Raw genomic sequence first — 25,219 nt, forward strand, 5'->3', positions numbered from 1 at the left:
TGGTGTCCCCAGGACCTAGAACAGTGCTTGGCACACAGTAAGTGCTTAATAAATACTGACTTACCTCCAACCAGTTGTACACTGTACTAGCTGAGCGCTTGAAGGCGTGTGCCCTCAATGCCGTTCTAACCCTTCATGTGTCTTAACTCATTCCCCCGTGGCAAGCATATTTTAATACGGGAACCTGTTGTGGCGCAGTGGTTAACGAATCCGACTAGGAACCATGAGGTTATGGGTTCGGTCCCTGGCCTTGCTCAGTGGGTTAAGGATCCGGCATTGCCGTGAGCTGTGGTGTAGGTCACAGACGTGGCTCGGATCCCGCCTTGCTATGGCTCTGGCGTAGGCCAGTGGCTACGGCTTCGATTAGACCTCTAGCCTGGGAACCCCCATATGCCACCGGAGCGGCTCCAGAAAAGGCAAAAAGACAAAAAAACCCAAAAAGCCCACGGGGAAACCGAGGCCCAGAGAGGGTCACCATCTGCCTGAGGTCACACAGTAAGCAGGTGGTGGACCAACTCCCCCATTATGCCCCCCCTGCCTTCCTTCACTGACACCTTCCCTTGCCCAGACAGGGAAACTGAGGCTTAGGGAGAGAAGGGACGGATCAGCCTAGGGTTGGAGGCAGAGTGGGCTTTGTATCTCTTGGGAAAGAACAGAGTGATGATAAACAACATCAACAACAGTAATAATAATAATGACAATGATGGCGCTGATGACTGCAGAATTGGCCAGAATTTATAAGGCTCTCCTCCATGGGTTGGTGCAGGGCTTTGGAGGAGAGACTTGGGGGGCACCAGCTCCTTTAAGAGCCTCCCCCTCCCCAGCTGGGCGCTGGCCCGGCCTTCCCTTATGTAAGCAGGCCAGCTGCCCTTGCATAACCTGGTTACATAAGGAAGCAGGGAACAGGCTTGTCCATCCGGCAGCAACCTGTCCCAGGCTGTCTGTGGGGCCAGCCTGGGGCACAGGAGTGCCGAGGCCACTCAGAGCAGCCACTGGGTACAGCCCAGATCAGGGGCCCTCTGGCTTGGCTCCTGTCCGGGGTATGCCCAAGACACTCAGCCACAGCATCCTGTAGGCAGGAGAAGTGAAAGGCTCCCAGTCTGAAAGTGGATGTGGGCTGTCCCCATTGCTGTGAAGGGGAAACTGAGGCCCAGAAAGGGCAAGGGAGGAGCCTGAAGCTTCATGGCCCCAAGTAGAGGGTGGAGGTGGCAAAGCTGGGTGAAATCTGGGCTACTGTAGCCTCAGTTCTCAGCGCAGCCTGGTGTGCAGCTGGCGCTCAGTAAGTGCAGCCTGAAACTCAGCACTCTGCCCAATGACACCCTGTTCCAAAGCCTTTTAATTCTATTAACTGGCTTCACCCTTGCCTCATTCTACATTTGAGGAACGGAGGCACAGAGGAAGGTGAAGAGGTTAACTGCTCAATCCACACAGCGGGTGAATGCCACGAGGCTCAAGAGGTGCCAAGGCAATGGGTGCTACATAATTGCATCATGGGCACAGAAAAGTGCCAACTGTGTATCAAATCTTGGCCTAGACATTATTCCATCTGCCCAGTGGGCCGGGCACACGGAACTCCAGATAATAGATGGGGAAACGGAGGCTGAGAGAAAGATTTCGTCCTAGATCAAACCCAAGCGCCACCATGTACACACAGCCCTAGGGCCACCGTCTGACCACGTGGGGTTGGGGTGTCCAGGTACAGTGCTCCCCTCTCATGCATGCACTTCAGTTCCCCCATCCTTGGGAGGCTCAGGGCTGGTGCTTAGGAACAAGGCGGCCCCCTCTTTTCCCCCCTCTCTGGGTACTGGCCCTTTAAGGCAGTAGGCTGCCAGGATTTGTCCTGGGGTAACCCCAAGGGGCGGGTGTGGTTGGGAACAAGGGGCCCATTCAGCTGCTGTTGCCGCCTCCGGGCAGCCCACGGGTGGTGAGGGGAGGAGACTGGCCAAGACTGGAAGAGACAGGTTGGGCAGACTAGAGACAGGGGCTAAGAGAGAGACAAAGAGACAAAATCAGAGACAGAGACTGCAAGGGAGACATGTGGCCTTAGCTGCATCCCTCAATCTCTCACTTACCTGGTCCCCCCCCCCCCAGCCCCCAGCCTTGCTGCAGCCTCTAAAAGTGCTCCTTGATCCAGCTGAACCTGGCACCCACTCACTAGCACCAAAGTCCTCCAGGCCCAAAGGCGGGATCCTGGGATATTCTGGGGAGGTCCCTGACACACCCCAACAGCCCCTTCCCAGGGGACCACTGTGGGCCCTCAGATCTGCTAGACCTAGGTTCAAATCCTGACTCTACCCTTTAGCTGTGTGACCTGAGGCTGGTGTCTTAACTTCTCTGGGCCTCAATTTTCCATGTGTTAAATGTGGTTTGTGATAATCCCTACCTTTGCGGAATTAAGGTGAAATGAAATGGTGCTAATAATTCCTAACGTTTACTGGGGATTTAACTTCGTAAGTCCTGAACATGCAGCAGTTCTCCTATCTGTGCACCCCAACATCCCAGACACACACAGACAACCCCTGCCTCCTGCCAGATGTCACAGTTGCCAACTAAAGCCACTGCCTTCCACCAAGGACCTACTAAGTATCCTGTCTCCACAACAGCCTCTGGGAAACATCCAGGTTCCACATCGTCACATCCAATAAACAGCCTTTTTTTTTTGCTTTTTAGAGCTGTACCCGCAGCACATGGAGGTTCCCAGGCCAGGGGTCAAATCGGAGCTGTAGCCTCTGGCCTCCACCACAGCCACGGCCACTTGGGATCCGAGCCACATCTGTGACCTACACCACGGCTCACGGCAACGCCGGATCTTTAACCCACTGAGCAAGGCCAGGGATCGAACTTGCACCCTCATGGATACTAGTTGGATTTGTTTCCGCTGTGCCACGATGGGAACTCCAAAGAGACATTTACTGAGGACTAAATGAAGTCCTGATTCTTATTCCCAGCCTCACCAAGTCCCAGGTTCCCAATGTCACGAATCCCTACAAACTGCTCCAGAACACCTCTGCCCACACCAGGGCCCCCATCCATCTGGCTGCCTACAAGCAGACAGTCCCAGCCTCAGCCACTCTGGAAGGAGCCTCGAAGAAATGACAATCTACCTCCTTCCCCTTCTACAGCCATCTTTTCTGGAATATTCTGATCAGACACCCAGTGTCTGAAGACAGGCTTCCTTGATTCGGACCCGAACTTTCTGGCTCTCCGACTCAAGGAATTCTAGAAACTGCCCTGGGTGTTCTAGAACCCAGCTGGAGAAATTTCCAGAGCTTGTCCTTGGGCGTGCAAAACCCAACATGTAGGATTCTGGAAACTGCCGTCCATGATCATGAGTATGCTTCATGGTTTCTTGTATGTGGATGAAACCAACACCTGATTGATGATCGATTGGGGAGTTTTATAATCTGTCCTCAGAGTCTCAAGAACCCCAAAACTGGGAGACTTAGGATCTGCTCCCCAAAACGCAATGTAAAAAATTATAGACCTTGTTTTTGGATGCTCAGAAACCCAACTCAGGAAGTTCTGGATCCTGCTGAAGTCAAGAATACACATGAGGAATTCTAGATCAACCAGCTTGGAGGATTCTAGAACTGTTTCTTAGATGGTGGTGAAATAACTTCAAAGAAGTCTAAGGTTTCCCTTACTACAGTGGTTCTCAGCCAGGGGTGCTTCTGCCCCCAGGAGACACTGGGCCATGCCTGGGGACATCTGTGGTTGTCACAACTGAGGGGCTCCCGGTATCGAGGGGGTGGGGACAGGGATGTTGCTCCACACCCCACAGCACCCAGGACCGCCCCTACAGAGAGACCCGGCCCCCTGTCCACAGTGCCATGGGGAGAAGCCCCGTATTTCCACATTAAAGAGCCCTGGTAAGAACCTACTCTTTGCAGCCTCAAACCAATTTGAGAGATTTGAGATCTGCCTTGGAATTCTCTAGAACTCAAATGCTCTAGCATGGACACGGCAGCCACTGGCCACATGTGGCAGTGAGTACCTGAAATGTGGCCGGTCTGAATGGAGGTGTGAGTATAAAACACACACCGAGTCACAAAGACTTAGGACAACAGAGAGTGTGAAACATTTTGATCACATTTTCCTATTAATTAGGGCTCAAAATGACAATATTTTGGATGTCTTGGGTTAAACAGAATAGGTGGTTAAAATTAATGTTCCCTGTAGGTTGACACTTTTAAGTGTGGACACCAGAAAAATGCTAACTTATCCAAATGGCTTGCGTTGTTTTTCTATTGGACTGTTGCTGTCCTGAACCCACCTGGGAGAATTCTAGAACTGTCAGATAATGAATGGCCTAGCTCTGAAGAGTCTCAAACTCAGCCTTGGGGATTCCAGAACTTGTCCCCTGGAGGGTCTAGAAGCCACCTCAGCTTTGGCAATCTGGAGCCCCTTGAAACCCCTTTCCCATTTGTAAGCCATTTACCCTGAGGTACTGGGGTCCCCCCTTTTTCCCAGTCCTGGCACCCTTCCAGTCAGCCTGGGACAGACAGAAGGTGGGACAGAATGGGAGTTCCCTTGTGGTACAGCAGGTTAAGGATCTGGCATTGCCACTGCTGTGGCTAGGGTCACTGCCGAGGCATGGGTTCAATCCCTGGTCTGGGAACTTCCATATGCCTCGGGTGTGCCCCCGCCCAGCCGAAAAAAAAGGGTAGGATGGGACAGAATGGACCAGAGGTAGGGCCCTTACTGGGCAGCCCTGGGCCAGGCCGCACCCCTCGCTGGCCCTCAGTTTTCTGCTCTGGACAAGATACCCAGTGTTCCCACGCGCCCCCTCCCTCATCCCTCACCAGCTCTGACCATCTGTGACTTCCTGCCCACACCCAGCTGGAGGGAGAGGGGCTAGCCTGGCAGCTGTCTGGGGAGGGGGGGCCCGGAGATGTCCCGAGCTGCCCTCAGCCTCCCCTTGGCTCCCCGGGCACAGGGCCAGGGTGGCAACTGCAGCCTCACCACAGGTGCATGGAGATGCCTCCCGCTTCTGTGGGCTCCGCGGAGGGCCGGCCCTGCGTGCGTGGACCCCAGCACCCCGAGGGTCCTCAGAGCCTTGGCAGGTGTGGACGTGCGAGATGGGAGCCCGTGCAGGGGTGTCCTACTCATGTAAGAACTCCCAAATTCTTCTGAGCTCTCATCATGTGCTGAGAGGTTTCTTTCTCATAGATAGTATCTTAACTTCAATTGCTGGACACTCCCTATGCTCATTTCGCAGATGAAGAAATAGAAGCCCAGAGATGGGCACCAACTTGCCCAAGGTTGCCCAGCGGGCCAGAGAGCAGAGTGGAGACCAGAACCACTGTAGTGATAATGATAATAAAGGCGGTGGTAATAACTATATTACCATCACTGACCTTATGGTTATTATTTATCATTGCATCATAATAAGGAATGTATTATTATTCATTATTATTATCATTTGACGGGGACATTTTATTTTATTTTTTTGGCCACACCTGCAGCACACACAAGTTCCCAGGCCAGGGATCGAACCCTTGCCACAGCAGTGACAATGCCTGATCCTTAATCACTAAGCCACCAAAGAATTCCCTTTTTTGAAAATTTTAAATTGAAATATAGTTGATTTACAAATGATTATTATTAACAACAAATAATTTTATAAAAATTGTGATAAAATATCAATAACATAAAATTTACCATTTTAAGCCCTTTTTTTTTTTTTTTTTTGGCTGCATCTATGTCATATGGAAGCTCCCAGGCCAGGGATCAAATCTGACACTGCAGAGACAATGTCAAATCCTTAACCTGCTACATCACTGTGGGAAGTCCTTCACCTTTTTTTTTTTTTTTTTGGCCATGTCCTTGGCATGTTGAAGTTCCCCAGCCAGGGACTGAACCTGCACCACAGAAGTGACAATGCCAGATCCTTAACACACTGAGCCACCAGGGAACTCCCATTTTTAAGTGCACAGCTCAGTGGCATTAAGCACATTCACACTGTCACACGAATATCCCCATTATCCATCTCCAGAACTTTCTCATCTTCCTAAACTGCAACACTCCCCTTTAAATACTGACTCCCCTTGGAGCGCCCATCGTGGCTCAGCAGTAACAAATCTGACTAGTACCCATGAGGATGCGGGTTCAGTGCATTAAGAATCTGGTGTTGCTGTGAACTGTGGTGTAGGTCGCAGAGTCAGCTCCGATCCTGTACTGCTGTGGCTGTGGTGTAGGCTGGCAGCTGCAGCTCCAATTCAATCCCTAGCCTAGGACCTTTCATATGCCGCGAGTGTAGACCTAAAAAGACAAACAAAATAAAACAAACAAATGGAAAAAACTCCCACACGGACTCCTCGCGCCCTCCCCAGCCCCTGACCCCACCATCTCCTTCCTGTCTCTGTGGATCTCACTCTTCTAGGGACCAACTGGGAGTGAAATCAGATAGTCTTTGTCCCTCTGTGTCTGGCTTCTCTCACTGAACATCACGTCCTCAAGGTTCATCCACTTTGCTAGAACAGGTGGATTCTAGCAGTCTTCATGCATTAACTCACTTCACCCTACACAGCCTGGTAAGGTGGGCACCATCTGCTTCATGGCCCATTTAGGAGAGAAGGAAACTGAGGCCCAGAGCAGTGACATCGCTTGCTGAGGGTCATGCAGCTCATGAGTGGTGGAATTTGAACTTGGGCCATCTGGCTACAGACTATGTTCCTCCCTTTCCTGACACTGGGCTCTGACCTGCTGCGTTAGCACCCCACCTGCCAGAGTCCCTCTCTGCCACTAACCAAGAGCCCATAGGCTTCCCCCCGCTGCTATAAATACATCGTCAGCTGTTGTCTGGACCTCACCCGGGGTAGCCACCTTCCCCGCACTGACAGACTGCTAATCCACCTGGCTGTCCGGCCCTGAGGGAGGCCAGGCTGCCAGGAGCCCCTTGCCCCTCCACCACCCAGACACCTGAAGAGGTGGCCTCTAGCAGGCGCCTGTCCTGAGGCTCAAGTGCCCCTGATGGTTCCCTCTCTGCACTGTAGTTCTTCCCCTTTGCCTCCTGGGGCTGGGGAGAGGATGTAGAGAGCGACTGAGCATTTATGGAGTGCCTCCGGTATGCTGTTCAGGAAGCAGCAACTCCAACCGTCAATGCAGTAGACATAGTTTTTGTCCTCTCCACTTCCAGATGGGGAAACTAAGCCTCAGAGAGGGGGACACACCTTACACAGCCTGGAGCCAGCACAGACCCAAACTGTGTCTACTACACAAACAAACCGTGCCCTCATGCGCCCTCCTGTCCATGTTCACCCTGTCTCCTGAGCACAGCGCCCAGTGCTGGGATGAAGATTTACAGCAGTCAAAGGAGGTGGGAGACCCTCAGTCAGGATCTGGCTTCCTTCTCTCTATGGCCCACAAGGTCTTACCTTCCTGGCCTCAGTTCTTCCCCAATCCCAGACCAGAGAGGGCAGGACTCCGTCCTAAGGCACACAGCAAGCCAGGAGCTGAGCTGAGGCTGACCTAGGCCCCCTCACTCCAGGTTGAGGCCCTTTCTCCTGCCACCGAGCCCAGGGTGTGCTTTATGGGGACCTGGCCTCCCAAGCTTGGGCATGGCAGGCACTTTAGGATAGGTCACTGGTATTCATTCCTTTATTCACTATGTATTCTGGACCTGCTCTTTTCATGATCCTTATGACTGGGAAGGTGTGGGTTCCATCTGATAAGCTCAAAAGTGGTTTTCAGGTTTTTTTCCTGTAGTGGTTTCAAGGACTTGGAATCTATGGGTTCCAATTCTGTCCTACCTCTTAGGAGCTATGTGACCTTGGGCAAGTGGCTGACCTTCGCTGAGCCTGTTTCTTTCTTCCTTTCTTTCTTTCTTTCTTTTTTGTCTTTTTAGGGCTGCACTGGTAGCATATGGAGGTTCCCAGACTAAGGGTTGAATCGGAGCTGCAGCTGTCGGCCTACACCACGGCCACAGCAATGCTGGATCCAAGCTGCGTCTGTGCAACCTATACCACAGCTCACGGCAATGCCAGATCCTTAACCCACTGAGCGAGGCCAGGGATCGAACCTGCATCCTCATGGATGCTGGTCGGATTCGTTTCCACTGAGCCACAGCAGGAACTCCTGAGCCTGTTTCTTTATCTGAAACATGGGAGAAGGTAAGAGTCCTTCACTCCCAGGGCGGTGGAGAGAACTAAATCAGAGGTAGGGTGGGCTCAGCACCAGGCATACGATGTGTGGTTACTATTATCTCTGTCGTTATTACTGCTCCTGGTTCCATTCAAGTGGGGATGGGACCTCCAGTTCCTTCTGTCCCCTCTCGGGGCACCCTGGGCAGCCCCTCTAGCAGCTGTGAGTTTCCCAAGCCGGCCCCTGCCCACAGCACCATTCCAGGAGGTTGGCACCGAACAAGGCGGGAACAGGAGGCGGGAACGGGAGGCCAGCCCACGGCAGCGTCAGCAGATGGGCACCATCTGGGCTGGCGGCTCAGGGCGGGCTGGCAGCTGCCGGAGCGGGCGGGCCTGGCAGCCCCTCCCCCGCCCGCCCTGGCATGGTGCCCGCCAGCGCCTCAGGTTTCTCAGGCCGCCAGAGGGGGCAGGGAGGCCTGGCTGAGCTTCGGGGCTGGGCAGACGGCTTCCCTCTCTGGGCCCTGCTTCCTCCAGGCTCCTTCCCAAGTGTAAGGCAGGAGAGGAAGGCCAGTCTCACCTGCTCCTGGCTTCACCATCACCAAGCGAAGCCCAGTGGCTACTCAGCGGGCCTCACCTCCCCCTCCAGCACTCCCTGCGGCCTCCATGCTCTGCTCCCTACACTCAGGGCCATTCCAGCCCCAGGGCCTTTGCGCTGGCTGTGCCCCCCCACCTGCGGCACACTCACTCAAATGCCTCCATGGCTCCCTTACTTCCTTCACGCCTCATCTCCAGGGTCACCTCAACCAAGCCCTCCCATCCACGGTACACCCCTGCCCCTCTCCTACACCCATCCCTGCCACCAGGCTTTTATTAATTTGAGAGTTGTCATTTTTCCCAGCCCCCACTCAGTTGCACATGCAACCCCCCCATCACAAAGTGCATGTATTTGGCTGGCAGCCCCTATGTCCCAAGCTGGAGCACATGTCACCCCCTCATCACGGTCCTCCAGCTGTCCCCTAGGCCACCCCCAGGGCACACACTGAATCCACCCGTGTCCACAACGGCGCCAGATGGATGCCTGGGGCGGCCAAATTCGGCCCCAGGTGGTGCCTTAGGCTCTGACCAGCCTGGCAGCCCCAGCACTCAAGGGACATTTTCATGGCTCGTCCCCACCCCTCCGTCCTTCAAAATAAACCAGAGGATAGAGGGCTGGGATTCCCCTTTGGGGTGCGGCCCCAGCAGTCCACCTGACACCCTCTGGGAGAGATACAAAGGCTGTGGGGGAGGAGGGAGCCGGGCCTCGTCCCCTGGTCCAAGGACAGGGAAGAGCTAAGGGTACCTTGTCTCTGTGGGTCTCTCTGTGTCTCTCCATGTCTCTGGATCCCTTTGTCTCTCCATCTCTCTCTGTCATTCTGTCCGCTCTGAGGTCCTACTTCTGATGCTAGAGGTTGCACCTCCTTTCAGCTGTATGGCAGGTGCCCGTCCCGACACCCACCCTGTCACAGCCTCCCCCTGACCCCACCCCAGGCCAACCGAGGCTCACTTCCCCCACTCCCCATCAACCACATGGCCTCCCAGCAGGGCTGATTTGTGCTCTGGTCTTGGCCCGGACCTCCTGCAGTCCTGAGACCCACAAGGTGAGCAGGCCAGGGGTGGGGGGGAAGGTAGCCAGTTCCCTCTATAGTCAGATGACTACCTGGCTGAGAACAGAGACATACTTCTGGCCCAGAGGAGGACAGGGGTCTTGTGATAGAAATTGGGATGCTGGGGCTCAGCTGGGGGGGGTCCTGGAGGGCAGCCTTGGCCGGTGGGACTCTAGAACACAGGCCAGGCTTGGAAGTGGCCAAGCCACACTGACTGGATACCCACATGGTACACTGTGGTTTACCTCCATCCCCTTCAGCCACTGAGTGTGGAAGGCTAGCAGAGGTGTCAGCAACAAGCTGCCCATGTTCAAACCCTACCTCTGCCCTCTCATAGCCGTGTGGCCTTGGGCAGAGCAGTTATCGTCTTTGGGTTTCTGACTCCTCATCTGTAAAATGTGTACAACAATGATCCCTGCCTTGCAGGGCTGCTGTGAGAATGGAGTATTGATAAGCCCTCAGCACAAATGCCTGATAGAAAGTGGAGCTAGGAGTTTGGGTTTGGAAGCATAAGTAGGAGTTTTCCAGATGGGAAAGGCATTCCAGGCAGAGGGAACAGCATGGGCAAAGGCACAGATGTGGGAAATCATTACCCTAATGAGGATGGTAACATTAATAGTAACAGTCCAGGAGTTCCTGCCATGGGGCAGTGGCTTAAGAATCCGAATGCAGCAGCTCGGGTCACTGGGGAGGTGCAAGTTTGATCCCCAGCCCTGCACAGTGAGTTAAAGGATTTAGTGTTGATGCTGCAGCTGTGGCTTGGATTCAATCCCTGACCTGTGAACTTCCATAGGCTGTGGGTACAGCCATAAATTAAAAAAAAAAAAAAAAAAGGAGTTCCTGTAGTGACTCTGTGGTTAACCAACCTGACTAGTATCTATGAGGACGTGAGTTTGATCCCTGGCCTTGCTCAGTGGGTTAGGGATCCGGTGTTGCCGTGAGCTGTGGTATAGGTTGCACAGACGCAGCTTGGATCCAGCATTGCTGTGGCTCTGGTGTAGGCTGGTAGCTGCAGCTCTGATTCGACCCCTAGCCTGGGAACCTCCATATGCTGTAGATGTGGCACTAAAAAGACAAATAATAATGATAATAATAGTAGTAACGGTCCACAGAGCCCTAGCCCTGTGACTGGCACTTGTTTTCATGACCCCATAGGGGTTATTTGTTGAACACTTACTATGAGAACTCTGCTCCTACCAGGTGGCTATTTTTGAGCGTCCCATTTTAAAGACAAGAAAAGCAGGCGCAGAGAGATTAAGTGACTTGGCTGAGCTGGGGTTGGGTTCCAGGCCCAGCCCTCACACCGGACCCTCACTCCTACACTCCTAGCCAGCTGAAGCTGGGTCAGCTGGGTCGGTTTGAGCAGAGATCCCCTGGGATGCTGGAGCCGGCTGGAAGCAGGGGAGGGTGCAGCCTTGACCTTCCCAAGCCCTCATGCGAGGAGACTGACCAGACTGGTGAGCAAAGACAAGGCAGTCGGACACGGAGGTGTCTGGGGAGGCCTGGAGGCCTGGTCTGCCTGCTGAGTGGAGGGGGGAGGGGCCGAGGGGGGAGGGGAGGCACCCGGAGATTGTGCTGACACTGGCAGAAAACTCGCTTCAAAATTTTATCAGCTCAGCGTGGAGGAGGTGGGGGCGGGGCAGGGCACGGAGGATGGATGTGGTGGGAGAGACCGAGACCTGCATGGCAATGAGCACTGCAGACCCCAAGGCTGCCCCTGCCCACCCCATTCCGCCCACCGGCAAACAGTCACCTTGCCCACCCCTCTGCCTCTGGCCCACCCCTCTGCCTCTGGTGCCAGTTGGTGGGGTCAGGGAAGGGGGCAGATGGGGCCAAGGTCGAGGAATCAAGGTCAAGACTGGGAATCTCTGCTCTGGCTCTCCCTCCTGTACACCATGGAGACCAGGAGACCTCATCAAATTCACACCATCATTAGGAGTTGGCACAGTTGTTACCCCCACTGAGGTGTCCAAAGTCACAGAGCCAGCACGTGGCAGAGCTGCATTCATTCTGACCCTGGGCTGTCCCGCCCCAGGATCCCCCCTCCTCTCACCACCCCTTCCCCAGCCCTCCTCCATCATTTCTGGTTGTGTGATCATGTGGGCTCATGTAGGGTCCACAGGGGCAGGGGCTGGATTTGCACCCCAAATGCATACCTGACATGCTCAGGCAGCTCCAGGTTCAAGCCCATGTGTGGACCACGCACAGCACACCTGATTCCATCCACATGAAGACAGTCACAGCTGACAGCTGCCCACGTGGCAGGCCAGAGTTCAACATGCTACACACAGGATCTCAGAGAATCTCCTGAGGCCCAATCCAGGTAGGGACTCTGATAACCTCCATTTGCCAGTTCCATTGGACACACAACCAGGAAGATCCCACCATCCTCTCAGCCAGGCCCACCCTTGGTGGCCGGCACCTGCAGGCAGGCTATACTTCCAGCCTCCACATCTCTGCCCAGGCTACGACCACTGGGGCTATCCCCACACTCATCACTGTCCGGTGATCCTGCAGAGCTCAGCACAGGGGAGCCTCCTCATCCAGGGAGTGCTGTGGATTTCCTCATCCTCACAAACCCTGCTGATCTCATTTGATCACAGAGTCAACAAACATCCAGCTGGAAGGGCCAGAATGGAGGACACTGACGACCAGAAAGGGTGGTGAGCTAGCCAAAGGCACATAGTACCCCAGCTTCACACTGGGCACAAACATGGGACCTGTCAAGTCTCTGGGGGAGGTCTGTGAGTCAATCAACCAGCATTCTTCCAGCTTTCCCCACAGAGATAAGACACTCCCTCTCCCATGGGTCGCTCGCCTATCCTCCCCCCAGTTCTCAACAGACCTGCTGGGACAGGGTCTCACTCCCTGAGACCTGCTGCCCCCCTCAGACATCAAGGTCAGAGCCTGCCTCTACCTTCAGGCTCCCATGAAGCTCTTCCTCCACCCCAGGCTCTCCTTGAACCATATCGCTATCTCTTAGACCTTCACAGGGCAGAGGCCTGCCCCTTCCGACCCCAGCATAGGCCCAACTTCCCTGCTCTGACCCTTCCAGTGCAGCTTCTTCCCCTCTCAGACAACCTGCGCCAGCCTCCTCCCTCAGACCTGCCTCCTTGCTGGTACCTTGTGTGAGCAAGCCTCCCCACTGGGTAGACCACCTTGTGTGGACAAGCCTCCGCCCTCAGACCTCTTATAGGTCAGCCTGCCCACCTCAGGCTGCGCGTGCCAGCCTGGTCCCTCAGGCCTGCGGGTCCACTTTCCTCAGGACTTCCGCTCTGCGGATGCCCGGCGCATCCCCTCTCGGCGGTCAGACCCGTGTCCACGCGCACGCCCCGCCTCACCTCGCTCCCGCACGAAGTAGGCCAGGTAGAGGTCGAGCTCCTTGACCGCCACCCCAATGTGGTGCGGCTGCACGCAGAGCACCGGGTGGCCGCACTGTGCCGCCTTGACCAGGCGCTCGCCGTCGGTGCTCTCCAGCGGGATGCCCTTGAAGAGGATGACCATGACCAGGTCCAGCCGCCACACCTTGTCGGCCTGGCGCAGGCAGTCGATGCGGCGCATCTTGCCCTTCTGGTCGGGGTTGGAGAGCACGCAGCCTGGCGCCTTCTTGCCGGTGATGGCCAGCACAAAGTCCTCGCGGCATTCGGGCCGGATGTCCTTGCGCAGCTTGGCCAGCAGCCGCGACGCCCACTTCTGCTTGACCTCGGCCTTCTCGCCCAGCAGCTCGTCCTTCACCGCGCGCTCCTCGTCCTTTGACATCCGCTTCTCATGCTTCTTGAAGTACTTGCGCTTCCGCGCCTGCAGATTGAACCAGGTGTAGGCGAAGGCGCGGACGTGAGGCAGCAGCGCCTCGATGAATGGGTGGAACTCATCCTGCGGGCGCGAGAAGCCAGAGGTCAGGAGGTGCTGGGGCCCGTGGACCCACTGCCCGGCCCAGAAGACTGAGGCCGCAGGGGCCCCAGGCAGACCCACTAGAGGGAGGGAGGGCAGAGGTGTTCAGGGGGCTGCTGCAGAGCCCTCTACCTCTTGGAGAAAATGAGGCCAGAGGGGGCCCTGCCGAAGTTCACTGGGTCAGACGAGAGCCCATTGCCCAGATGGGGAAACAAGAGGCTTGGACCACATGGCAGGCACGGGCCAAGGCAGATGTTTATGGACTGTCCTGAATCCCAACATACAGGTAGGACAAGATGAGGGTCCCAGGTAGAATCTGATGGGGACCCATTGTACAGATGGGGAAAACTGAGGATAGTAGAATGGGGGTAGCATGGACCCATTCTCTGCCTTCTAGAACTGGGGTCAGCAAACTTTAAAAGTACCATAAAGAATCAAATAACGAGTATTTCAGTCTCTGTTGCAACCGCTCCACTCTGCGCTGTAGTGTAAGACTGGTCACAGAGGAGATGTAAGTGATGGCTGTGACAGTGTTCCAATAAAACTTTATTGATAAAGACGAGCAGTGGGGACTTCCTGTCATGGGGGTTAACCAACCCGACTAGCATCCATGAGGACTTGGGTTCCATCCCTGGCCTCACTTAGTGGGTTAAGGATCTGGTGTTGCCATGATGTAGGTTGCAGAAGTGGCTTGGATCTGGAGTTGCTGTGGCTCTGGCATAGGCTGATGGCTACAGCTCCGATTAGACCTCTAGCCTGGGTACCTCCATATGCCATGGGTGTGGCCCTAAAAAGACCAAAAAAAAAAAAAAAAAGATGGGTGGGGGGGCATGGCCCCCTGGGGCTTGCAAACCCCTAAACTAGAGTGTGAGCTGGAATGTCTAGAGCAAGACTGAGCAAACACTGGGTGTTCAATGATTGTAAGAGAAACCAGGTTCAAAGAGTGTTGCTGGGCCTTGTTTCTCAGACCTACTGCTCAGCAGAGGAAGCTCATGCCAGACAGGGGTCCAAGGGCTGCCTCTACTGGCTCTTGGCAGTGATGAAAAAATGAGGACAAGATGTCATTCCTATGGCCCAGGTGTACAGACAGGACTGGCTGAGGCCCAAGGCCAGACTGGGGCCACCTGGATGTCAGGGGCTGATGGAAGGGTGGGGCGTGGTTCCTGCATAGGCCCTTTGCAGGGGCTGGGAAAGTTTAGGCCTAAGGAGGCTAGAGATTAGAATGCACCAAAGAAAGGGGAGCTTGGCCATGGAGGTTCAAAGCTGGAGAGAGGAGCCCAAGGGGGTCAGTTCACCCTTGCCTGTCTCCCCACAGACCCACTCCACCGATGGAGAAGGAGAGGCCTGGGGAGGCTCTGAGACCTGGCCAGAGCTGTAACTTCTATATCCCCTCCTTTTGCCTCATTTGTGTTGCTGGGCGCCCACAACACCCATTTTATGGATGAAGAAACTGAGACCCCAAGAGAGGACCCTGTCACGAGGGGCAGAGCTGGGACTGGAACCCACGCCCATCTGGCTTCTCCCCAGAAACAGTAGCAGCCCCAGTTGGGCCCCTTGGAGAACAAGGGGTCCGGGGAGGCCCCCATCCCCTCTACTTGGGTCGGGGGGAGGGCTGTCTCATTCTCATCATTTTTTCAGCAAGGGAGACTGGGTCTGAAGGACATCCAGGAGCTGGCTTCTCAGCTTCCAGGGTGAAAAATTCAAAGAGAAAGGAAGACAGACAAACAAAAAGAAAGACAAAGAAGAAAATCTTCGGTTCCTCTTTCCTACTCTTGCCTGGAGGGCTGTGGTGGGCTTCTGGAATGGGGGTGATGTCTTTTCCTAGCATGTGAACCTCATTATCCACCCAGCTCTCAAAAACCTGTGTTATGCTATTATCATTATTATTATTGACATTGTTATCGCTGTAAGGATTCTTTTGGTTGCTTACAATCGTCCAAGGGCAGCAAAAGGCCCAAGGCTCCACTTCACATTGTGTGATGGGGAAACTAAAGCTCAGAGAAGGGCAGAGACCTGGCCAAGTTACTGCAGGGTCTCCAGGCCTGTGTAAGGACGTGAATCCAGGACATCCTTGGCCCCTTTCTCAGGGCAGCCTGTACTCCATGCAGCTGAGGTCTCTCAGGGAGACAAGAAAACAGCTACTCTGGGCTATGAGTTGGTTTCTAGATGGACGTGGCTGGGCTTGGTCCCACCTCCAGGCCTGAATACACAGGGTAGCCCCTGCCCAGTGCCCCCTCCCTGCCCTGTGCCCCATCTCCCCTGGGCCACCTCTAGCCATGGGGTGCTGGGCCTCCTCAGATCTCCCCTATTACTGAGGCTCTGAAAATAGCCTCCTGCCCTCGCAGGGTGGGGCAGGCCAGGGCTCAGCTTGTGCCAGCCCAGTTCCCCCACTCCAATGTCCCCCAACGTGTGAGTCACCATGACAGCTGTGGCAGGGACTGGACCTCAGGGCCCTTTTCCGCTGCCCCCACCCCCACCCCGCCTGGTCCCAGCTGACTTGCTGAGGCAGAGGGCGGATGGAAGGGTCCCATCCCCTAATGGCCTCTGTCCAACCTCAGAGGTGCTTTTCCTGTGTCTCTGTGCCACTCAGCATGCCAGCCCTAGCATGGGAAGTGACTCGCTCAGGGTCACACAGCCAGTTAGCAGAGCCAGGACACAGCCCGGGCTGTCTGGCCAGAGAAGCCAGGGTGGGGAATCAACAGAGGCACAGGGTGCTGCCCCCTGTGGAGGGGACACTAGCGTGACAGAAGGCCCAGGCAATGGCACTGATGCTGCCACCAGAGGCCATCTGTGGCTGCCATCAGAGGCCTGGAGCTTACTGGAGTTGTGATAAGAGGAAGCTGGGAAGGGGCAGCTGGGGTATCAGCCAGCTGACCTTCTTGAAGGAGGTGCTGTCTCTTCTTAGCATATGAACCCCGTTATCTGCCCAGCACTCAAAAGCCTGCATTATGTTATTATTATTATTGACATTGTTGTTATGATTATTTTGAATCCAGACTCTTCCTCTCCTTGAGCCCCTTTGTCTCTGAGCCCCCTCCCCTTCCAGCTCCTCCCCTCTCCAAGCTCCCGTGCCCCCGTCCTGTCCCTACCCCTCCTCTCTGGGCCCTCTCTAGGGAAAGGTGCCAGGGAGGCGGGCGGGGGCGGGAGCCCACGTCACTGGTGACCCCAGCTGGTCCTGGAGAAAGGAAGACAAACAGCCTGTAACTGGGTCATGGACCTGCTGCCCCAGCCTTCCACGTCCTCCATGGGAGGTCAACCTAGGTGAGAGGCAAGCCCGTCACTCTCTTTGTCCCATAAGACATATGACAATCAAGACCTCTTCCCCAGCCACCTCCCAATGCCCTCGCTGGCTAACAGGGCAAGGAAGACAGCCAAGTCAGTTAGATGCCAAGGATCCTCCTGAACTCCTATACATCCCTCAAAGCCCTGTCTCCAGAGTGCCTTCCTTCAGGCAGACTTTCCTGCTCTCAGAGTTCTCTGAGACCTAGCGGTCTCTGAGTCCGGCACAGTCATTCCCCCCCAACCCTGAGGCCCAGGGCTGAGGCACTCATGGCCAGGACAGACTTGTCGAGGGAATGAGGTTGGGTGACAGTGGCTTCCTTTGTATGATCCAGGGACAAATCACTGCTGCACTCTGGGCCTGTTTCTCATTCTGTGCAGTCGGCAGTAAGGGACATTGAACCCTGCTGGGGTTTGGCTGGGGGCTCATCCATCTCTGGGGTAACCAGAGATGCCAGGTGAGGGGAGGCAGCAAGGCCAGGCCTTTCCCAGAAACCCCGCTTGGCCCACTGGGACTTCTTGGCCAAACATGGCGGCAACAGCTGGAAGGCAGACACCTGAGTCCAAGCCCTTGTTGGGCGCTATGGACTAGACAACTGTGCACAGGACTGTGCCCTTCTCTGGGCCTCCTTGTGGCCCTCCCACCCTGATTGTCCAGGGCAGCAAACGAGGACATGAAACTCCAATTCCCAAACCAAAAGTTTTCCATGAAGGAGTCTCTCTCCTTCATTCACTCAGTGATTAAACAAATGTTACTGAGAATCTCTTATCCACTAAGTTCTTATCCAAACACTATGCATCCCTCAAAGCCCTGGTTCCAATAACCCCTCCTCCACGTTAAGCCCAGGTCAAGAGTCAAACAGCAGAGCTCATATTTGAATGCAGGCCCACTTTGTGCCAAAGTAAGTGTTCCTAACATAGAATGATTCCTCCCTCCCCCCTCCACTGTGTGCCACCTCCATGCCTAATGCTGGGGACACAACAGTGTCCTGGGCTTGGCCCTCACCTGGATCCTGATGTGGGCAAGGATGGCTATTAAACAACCTAAGAAACAGGTAATAAAGTAGTTCCCGTCACGGCACAGAGGAAACAAACCCAACTAGGAACCATAAAGTTGCAGGTTTGATCCCTGGCCTCGCTCAGGGGGTTAGGGATCTGGCGTTGCCGTGAGCTGTGGTGTAGGTCGCAGACGCGGCTCGGATCCCGCATTGCTGTGGCTGTGGCATAGGCCGGCAGCAACAGCTCCGATTCGACCCCTAGCCTGGGAACTTCCATATGCCGTGGGAGCAGCCCTAGAAAAGGCAAAAAGACCAAAAAAAAAAAAAAAGAAAAAAGAAACAGGTAATAAAATGTCACATTGAACAAAGTGCTCTGAAGAAATTCAAAGGAGTTTGAGGAGACGGCCAGGGAATCTGGGGGGGGGGGGTTGTTTGTTTGTTTTGTTTTGTTTTTTAGCTGGGGGTAGTCAGGTAGGGTCTTTCAAAGGAGAGGATATTTGAACAAGGCCCTGAAAGGTGACAATGCATGGTAAGCTTTCCAGACAGAGAAGACAGCACATGCAAAGGTCCTAAGGCAGGACCATGCCTAATATTGGGGGAGAACAGTGAGGAGGTCAGTGAGGCTGGAGCAGAGTGAACAACTGGGAAAGTGGGGGTAGTAAGCATGGGGAGGTAACAGGGCCTACTGTGCAGCACCTTGAGGACCACTGGGAAGACTCTGGGTAAGCTAAGTCCAGGGAGTAGTTAAGTCCTGGCCCAAGTGACTAGTGATTCTGAGCCTTGGATCTCCTGACTTTTCTCTATGCCTTGCTGTCTTGGGAGGATGATGGGGGCTGAGCCAGAAGTCCAGGGTGTGGGAGAGAGAGACAGGGAGTGAGGTCATGCCATTTAGAGGCTGAGCATTTACTAAGCTATCAACTCTATGAAATGGGAATAATCATTGCACCCACTGTCCAGAGAGAGAGAGAGGCTAAGGTGCAGAGCACGGAAGCCACTGGCCCCAAGTCACACAGCCATGAAGGAGCTGAGCTGGGTCTTGAACTTGAATCCCCTATGACCATGTACCTCCTGACTCCTTGGCCCCACCTGCCAGCTCCCCAAGCATTGGGTCTCACCCCATCCTTTGGGCTCCCCAGAAATGTCCGTTCTGCACCCTACCTGCCCTCTCTGAAATCTGGGTGGCCTCTTGCCCCTGCTCAGTCCTGGGTCATGTACCACTTCCTCCTCGAGGAGGCAAAGCAGCAGCTGGGTCCTGTCATCCCTTCACCTAGCCTGCAGCCCCTGGAGGGTGTGCCTTTGATCTCTCTGGTGCACTGCTATGTTCCCAGCATCCAGATCCGCAAAGGACCAACCTCATCTCCACTTGTTACCTATGCACACACCCCAATGGACAAAGGATGCTGGTATCCACGTGCGTCTGGCCAAACTCAGGGAGACCTTGGACAGGGCTGGGCTGGGAGGAAAGACTAATGGAAAAAAACCTGGGGGTTCAGGGCTCAAGGTTTTGGGGAGTCACCGCTGTCCCTGTCACCTGGCCCATGCTGAGCAGACAGCAACAGAAGGAAAAGAGGGAGAATTGGAAAATGCCCATGGGATGTTTAATCCAATTATTAGTTTAGTGACAATCACAGCCACGCTGATTTGGCACCTACTGTACACCAGGCCCTGGGCTAAGGGTAACAGAGGAAGACACTATTATGTGTATCAGTCTCCAAGGGAAGAGGCTGAGACTCAGAAAGACTGCAGCACCGTCTCTCAACTGGCAGAACCATTCACTCCCTCAACAAATGTTTGGGAGCACCTACTATGTGCCAGGCCCTGAGCAGAGCACACCCCAGAGGTGTCCTGCCTCCCGAGTCCTCATGCGGCCCAAGGAGGTGGGGATTACCGTTAACTTCACTCCACAGAGAGGCCACCAGGGCGACGAAGGGCAAGATCACCTGGCCAGAGTCACACAGCAACCTGGGCAAGATCAGCATGTGGATCATGCGTGTGTTTCGGTGACCCCCGCAGGACATGCGTGTGTTCACCTTTCTGTGCTCTCGCATGTGGGAGCGTTGGCTTCAGGCACTATGTGCTGAGGGTCCACATGTACCCAGGTGAGGAGGTAGCATGCATCCGTGTGATAAAGAGGCCCCAGGACATTTGGTGTGTCCCATCCATTTGATGTAAGACAGGGAGGGAGGTGGCTCAGGTAGAGAGAGAAGAGATTGGAGAGAGAGAGAGGAGAGACAGAGAGAGAGAGAAGAGAGGCAGAACGCTGACTCTGCCAGAATCCCAGCATCCCAGCTTCCTGATTTACAAGGCGCCCGACCCTGACAGCGCTGAGGCACCTCCGCTGCAGAGGAGGGAGGGGGGAGAGACACAGAGAGACGGAGAGAGGGAGGGAGACATGGAACGAGATTGTGTCTTGTTTGGGAGCCAATCAGAGGCCATCAGACCATGAGGACTTGGGGGAGGGGACACAGGCAGTGCCCACCTGCCCAGGCCTGGCCAAACAGCCGGGTGGGCACTGGCCCCAATGCCTAGCCTCATCAGCCATGCTATGCCACCCTGGGCAGGCCCTGGCCCTCTCTAGTCTTGGCCCCTCTCCCAGCCCTGAAGATCTGGGGAACTCCAATCCCAGAAGAGCCTCCAGGAACCCACACCAGGCTGGCACCTGGATGACTCCTGCCCACCCCACCCCCACACACACCTGGCCCACAGGAGGCGCTTCATGAAGCTCTATTATGAAAACAAGCAAAATTCGGGGACTTCAGTCTCCCCATGGAGAAATGGTAGCAAAAAGGAGTGCCACCCTGCGAGGCACCTAGGTGAAGGAATGAAGGAAAGAATGAATGAACAAGGGAGGGGGCCCTGGCGGTTGGCGCTGCCATGGCCTCGGCCCAGGCTCAGCCTGCAGGCCCCGGGAAATCCTGGGCACTGCAGCCAAGAGGGATTTGGCCCCAAACCCGGAATAACTAACGTGGCGGTAGAGGCGGGTGGAAGGGAGGCGGGGGGCGGGGAGGCCCAGAGTGGGGCAAACGCGGGGAGGCCGGCCTTCCCGCCGGCAGGATTTATGGAAGTAACGGCCACTCCACACAGTTCCTCTTAAGAGTAAAAGTGAAAAGCACTTGAGTCACCATTGAAACAGGGACTTGGCTCCCAGAATCCTCCAGGGCCGCCTGGGCCGCGGCTGCCCCCCCTTGGTGGGGCACAGGGCGGGCTGGCACCAGAGCAGCCCGGCCCTCCCTTCACACACCCTGAGCTGGTCTCGGCTCGGAGTGAAGGATCCGGGTCGGATCAGCTAAAAGGGAGCTATTTTAGGATGGGCTCAGGTTGTAAAATTAGTCAGGAAAGGGGGGAGATGGAAGCCCAGAGATGGAGAGACAGGGAAAGACAGAGATGGAGTGGGAAAGAGACGGAGAGGGGGAGAGATGGTGCCAGGTAGAGAGAATTGGGTAGGGTGTGACTAGGCAGCCAGAAGTGGGGGTCCTTCATGGGCAGTCTGAGTCCTTCAGGTCCCCCAGGCTGGGCCTGCAAGGAGCTTCAGGGACTACACTGAAGCTCCCCATGAGAAGGGGTCCCAGGTTCCCCTCCAGGGAGGGGGTGCCCAATGGAGAAAAACAGAGGAGGGGGAGCCCCCTGAGCTTGGGCCACCCCATTCCCACCCTGGCCTGGGAACTCCCTGGTCCCTGGTCCGTCTGTCTTTCTATCTCCTAGTCGCCCTGTCCCTTGCACCCAGCAACCTCAGGTTATTTCTCACTGTTCTGAGAGCCTGCCCGGTTGCTCCTTGCCCAGCGCCTGGGGAAAGCCAGGCCCAGAGCGCAACACCAGCTCTGCTTCTCACCGCCACCCCCTCTGGGCAACGTGGACGGAGGCCTGTCTCCCGAGGAGTTCTGATGGGGGAATTCCAGGGCGCAGTGACAATAGGCAGCCGTCCAACCTCCTCGCCTGGAATAGCCTCCCTGGGTTCAGCCCACCGGGTGGCTCTGGGAGCTAGAGCTCCGGGAACGCTGGAGGGGGCGGGGACACCCCAGGGCCACCTGGGCCACCCCCCTGAGCCCAGAGACTGGGAAGCCCAAGGTCAACCCCACCTAGGACCTTAGCTGTTCTTGGGGAGCTTCAGGGTGATGGGAGGCAGAGGTGGGCCAGCAATGACTGCTTAGGGGGGACCCCCAAAGTTGCTCTGAAAGAGAAGAGAGGTCTGGAAAGGGACAGGGAGGTGCCCAAGGTCACCCAGGGGATCATGGGTAGGACAAGCCTTGAGACCCCTCAGCACCAACCCTCACATTCCCTTTGGGGAGCCAGGAACTGGAGAATTTGGAGGAGGCCAGCGGTAAAAACCCTGTCATGAATGAGGGGCACCCCAGGATCATGAATGGGGGGACCCCCCCACAGAGACTGGCATCCATGTGTTCCTACTGCAGTGCTCCTCAGGACGCTCAGGTTCCTGCTGGACTCCCACGTCCAGTGCACTTTACAGCCTGGAGCCCACACTGCCCTTCTCTCCAGAACCCACCTTCGCCCCATGTCACCTCAGGGGAAACTGAGGCCGGTACCCCAGAGGCCTAAAGAGACACAAGGACATGGAGTGGGGGCGGAGCTTGAAAATAGAACCCGAAGCCCTGGGTGGGGGGGATCCAGAGGGAGCTGGGGGAGGGAAGGGGTCCGCGATGCCGGCAGTGCAGGGGCAGCGGCCCCCTCCCCACAACCACCTTGCTCGTTGCACAAGGGCTGAGCCCCGGGCAGTCTGGGAGCGCGGCCAGGGGTGAGAGGCTACGGGAGGGGACAGGGGCAGGGGCAGGGGCAGGTGCCGGGCTGGCGAGGGCGTCCGCAGCGCCGCAGTGCCCGGGCCAGACCCCGGAACGCCCGGCCTCCCGGCTCCTCCCGGCGGCGGCTGCTCGATAACCCACAACCGATGCGGCGAAAATATCGGGACGCAGTTGAGGGGCGGGCGGGAGAGGGAGACCCAGCTGGGACATCGGGGCATCCCCTCCCCCCCCCCACAGCTGGCGCCTCCAACTTCGAGTGCCTCCTCCCCCTCCTCGCACACGTGGGCCAATAATGGGGGGAAAGGCGGCCCAGGGCTGGGGTGGCGGAGCACAACCTGGGGGGGGGTTGGGGGAACACATCAGTAGGGTCCTCCCCTCAAGAGTCCCAGGGCCCCCAGTGTCCAGCCAGGACCCCCCTCGATTCCTTTTAGGGGCAGGGCCGGGTCCAGGCCGGGGGTTCGGCAGAGCCCCGCCTTTGGCCTTCTCCCGGGCACCCCCCCACATACCTTCCCGGGTGGGGTGGAGAAGCGCGTCCTGAGTGGGGGGGAGGGCAAGACTGCAGTGCGAGCCCCCAAGGTCTGCCAGGGGGAGAAGTACCGGGGGTGGGGCGGGAATCCCGCGTGAGGGTCCCGGGTTGCGGGGGGGGGGTGTCCGGGCCCAGCCCATCCCCCACCGGACCCAGGCCCGTGGCGGGGGCATTCCGGCCGCCGCCACGGGAGGGACGCGCGCCTTTTTTGTCCCGCCTCTGTCTCCCAAACTCCGGGGCCCGGCTGTGGGGGACGCGGTGCTGGGGCGCAGGGGGCGCGGGCAGGGGCCAGGCGGGGGGCGTACCTGGGTCAGGCAGAGCGGGGACGAATACATCCCGGGGCGCGGCGGGAGGCGCAGGGCCGGCCGGAGCGGGCGCGCTGAACTTACTGAGTCATTTTTCCAAACCCCCCCCCCCCCCGCGCGGCCGGCGCGCTCCTCGCCGCCTCCTCCCTCAGTCTCCCTCCCTCCTCCCTCCCGCGCTCTCCCTCTCTCCTGCGCCCGACTCCCTCTCTCTCTCCCTCTTTCTGTCTCTCTCCCTTCCTTTCTTGTCCCTCCTCCCTCTCTCCTCCTCCGTCTCTGTCTCTCTCAGCGTCTCTGTCTCTCCTCCCCTTGGCAATCTCCTTCCTCCCTCCCTCCCCCAATTTTTCTCCCCTCCCACTTCTCAACATCCAACTTTCAAAGAAACGAGGGAAAAAAGAGCGCGAGAGGGGATGGAAAGCGGCTCCCCCCTCCCCATGCCTCCTGAACCCCCATCATGGCTTATTACAAATTTCGAGCCGCCCTGGGCCGGGGCACCAGACGGGGACCAACTGGCCGCGCGCACCCCAACTACAGCGGGTCCCCCTGGACCGCCCGCCCTAGTCGAGTGGGGAGGGGTGGGCTGTTGCGGGACATTTTGGGGCCGGAGGTGGATTCTGAAGACACCCCCCCCCCACCCCCACCCCCGCAACCCGCCCCGAGCTGGCCGGGAAGTTGGAGAAAGGAGCCAAGGGGGGGGGGAGGGAAAGAATGAAGAAGTGACGTGTGCAGAGGCCCTGCGCGAGCGCGCGTCTTTCCCCTTAAAGATGTAGGACCCGGGGTGCCAGGCAGGAGAAGGGGTTCCACGGCACCCTCCCCCGCTGCTCTCCCATGAGCCAGATAGGGGCTGCAGTACCTGGGCAGAGGGGCTTGGCCACAACTGTCCTTCCTGGCCAGAAGGGACACAACCAACAGAAGAGCCTCTAGGAATCTGCTTTCTCCTCCTCAGCCAGAATCAAGGGGAAACTGGGAGTTGGGGGCCTTGGTCTCCCCCATATGCAGCCCCAGAACCCCAGGAGGAAGATGTCAGGCAGAACCTCAGGCTGGCCAGATAAACCCTTGCAGCCTCTTCCTGAGTGTCCAGTAATTTCTACTGATCCCAGCAGCGTGCCCATTTTCCAGATCCAGAAACTGAGGCAGTCAATGGCTTGGAGCCCAGCTCCCTGGCCCCAGGGCCCACACTCTTCAAGCTCTGTTGTTTCCCTCCAGAATAAATGGGTACAGACCTGCCCTCTCACAGCCTGAGCCCCCAGGGAGCCTGAAGAACTACAAGGACCTAGCTTCACCCACTCCGCAGGTTCACTAGCAATCCTCCAAGCTTCGCTCAGAGGCAACTGCAGGTCTGGGGACTGCCACCTCGCAGACTAGGGCACTCCCCCCTTGGTGTCCCCCCCTGTGAAGTGGACCAACAGTGCCCAGCCCATGGGGTTGGTCGGCATAGGAATAATGGCACTTAACAGAGCCTTGACCTTCCGTCAAATACACACTGAGACATTCTTAGAAAGCTTGGCCATTTCGACTCATCTCTCTGAGAGTCCTGAGGGCAAATGATACCCTCCCGTCACCCTGGGGCCGCTGCCCCGTGTCCAGGGGCATGGAAGATCCCAGCCACCCTGTTATCCTCCCGCGTCACAGGGGAGGAAACCGAGGCCCCAGAACGGTCGCTACTGACCGGGGCCCAGGAAGACATGCGCAGCACTGATGCCCTGTCTCACCGCTCCCCCTGCACGTGGGTAATGGTCATTCAA

General features: G+C 56.6%; 1 protein-coding gene across 5 annotated transcripts in view; it reads right to left on the reverse strand.

Annotated features, from left to right (window-relative positions):
• The window catches only part of NFIC (nuclear factor I C), a 69,668-nt gene that overhangs the window by 39,863 nt on the left and 4,586 nt on the right, over positions 1–25,219 (reverse strand). For 2 of the 5 annotated variants that reach the window (XM_047777565.1, XM_047777564.1), the window contains exons 1-2: positions 23,478–23,590; positions 13,066–13,597 (exon numbers count right to left, since the gene is read on the reverse strand). In XM_047777565.1, coding sequence (XP_047633521.1) covers positions 13,066–13,597; positions 23,478–23,507 — 562 coding nt within the window. In that variant the 5' untranslated portion in view covers positions 23,508–23,590. Of the gene's footprint in view, positions 1–13,065; positions 13,598–23,477; positions 23,595–25,219 lie in introns of those variants that run through there. The other 3 variants (XM_047777566.1, XM_047777563.1, XM_047777562.1) reach the window with 2 other exon arrangements.

This window comes from Phacochoerus africanus, chromosome 4 (genome assembly GCF_016906955.1).
Source record: "Phacochoerus africanus isolate WHEZ1 chromosome 4, ROS_Pafr_v1, whole genome shotgun sequence".
Classification (NCBI taxonomy): Eukaryota; Metazoa; Chordata; class Mammalia; order Artiodactyla; family Suidae; genus Phacochoerus; species Phacochoerus africanus.